We start from the raw sequence: 1,633 nt of genomic DNA on the forward strand, positions 1-1,633 counted from the left end.
CCCCATCCCCCCAGCTTCCCCCAGCTCCCCCATCCCCGTTTCCCCGTCCCGCAGGGTTCTACGTGGCGCTGGTTCTGGAGCGCTGGTGGGGGCAGTTCCGGACGGTGCCGGCCCCGGACGGGCTCATGGTGGCCGTGGCCAGCAGCGTGCGCGGCTCGGACCCGCGGGGGCGGCTGCTGCGCCGGACGCTGCTGCGCTACGGCAGCCTGGCCGCGCTGCTGGTGCTCCGGGCGGTCAGCACGCCGGTGTACAAGAGATTCCCCACCACTGACCACCTGGTACAGGCCGGTGAGTGACCACTGAGTGACCAGGGACTGACCAGGGAGTGACCACTGAGTGACCATGGGCACACTGACCTTCTGGTGCAGGCCAGGCAGCCTGGCCGCGCTGCTGGTGCTCCGGGCAGTCAGCACGCCGGTGTACAAGAGATTCCCCACCACTGACCACCTGGTACAGGCCGGTGAGTGACCGCTGAGTGACCACTGACCAGTGGTGTGGGCTGGTGAGTGACCACTGTGAGTGGCCAGGGCCGCTGCGCTACGGCAGCCTGGCCGCGCTGCTGGTGCTCAGGGCGGTCAGCACGCCGGTGTACAAGAGGTTCCCCACCACTGACCACCTGGTACAGGCCGGTGAGTGACCGCTGAGTGACCACTGAGTGACCAGGGAGTGACCACTGAGTGACCAGGGAGTGACCACTGTGAGTGACCATTGTGAGTGACAACTGAGTGACCATTGTGAGTGACCGCTGAGTGACCGCTGAATGACCACCAACTGCCTGGCCTGGGCCAGTGTGTGACCAGTGACGTCACCAGGATGTCAGGGCAGCGTGAGGTGACGTCACTGCTCAGGTGTGATGTCATGGCTCAGGAGTGACATCACGGGTCAGGGGTGATGTCACAGCTCACGGATGATGTCACATCTCAGTGATGATGTCACAGTTCAGTGATGACGTCACAGCTCAGGGATGACGTCGCAGCTCAGGAGTGACATCATGGCTTGGGGGTGACGTCACGGCTAAGGGATGATGTCACACCTCAGTGATGACGTCATGGTTCAGTGTGATGTCACAGCTCAGGGATGATGTCACAGCTCAGTGTGGCATCATTGCTCCAGGTGATGTCACAGATCAGGGATGACATCACAGCTCAGGGATGACATAATGGCTCGAGGTGATGTCACAGCTCGGGGATGACGTCATAACTCAGGGATGACATCATGGCTGAGGGATGGTGTCACAGCTCAGGGATGACGTCACACCTCAGTGATGATGTCACAGCTCAGTGTGACGTCGTGGCTCGAGGTGATGTCACAGCTCAGGTGTGATGTCACGGCTCGGTGCGACATCACACCCCAGCGGTGCCGTCACGCCCCAGCGATGACGTCACGCCCCAGCGGTGACGTCACCCGGGGGTCCCGCAGGGTTCCTGACGCGCGAGGAGCGGCGCCGGCTCGAGGGGCTGCGCTCGCCCTACAACAAGTTCTGGGTGCCCTGCGTGTGGTTCGGGGCGCTGGCCGGGCGCGCGCGGCGCGAGGGGCGCATCGGGGACGACTGCGCGCTCAAGCTGCTCATGGAGGTACCCCGGGACCCCCGGGACTCCCCAAACCTCCCCGGGACCCCCCCGGGACCCGCACA

At 64.0% G+C, this 1,633-nt stretch overlaps 1 protein-coding gene across 1 annotated transcript; it reads left to right on the forward strand.

Annotated features, from left to right (window-relative positions):
• Positions 1-54: 54 nt before the first annotated feature.
• Positions 55-1,574, forward strand: LOC121354208 (bestrophin-2-like; the record flags this gene model as incomplete). The annotated part of the gene is made up of 2 exons (XM_041468644.1): positions 55-288; positions 1,420-1,574. Coding segments are annotated over 2 exons (389 nt in total), but the record flags the coding sequence as incomplete, so codon positions are not given.
• Between the last annotated feature and the right edge of the window lie 59 nt (positions 1,575-1,633).

The sequence above is a fragment of the Pyrgilauda ruficollis genome, unplaced genomic scaffold, assembly GCF_017590135.1.
Source record: "Pyrgilauda ruficollis isolate IOZ18807 unplaced genomic scaffold, ASM1759013v1 scaffold2220, whole genome shotgun sequence".
Lineage (NCBI taxonomy): Eukaryota > Metazoa > Chordata > Aves > Passeriformes > Passeridae > Pyrgilauda > Pyrgilauda ruficollis.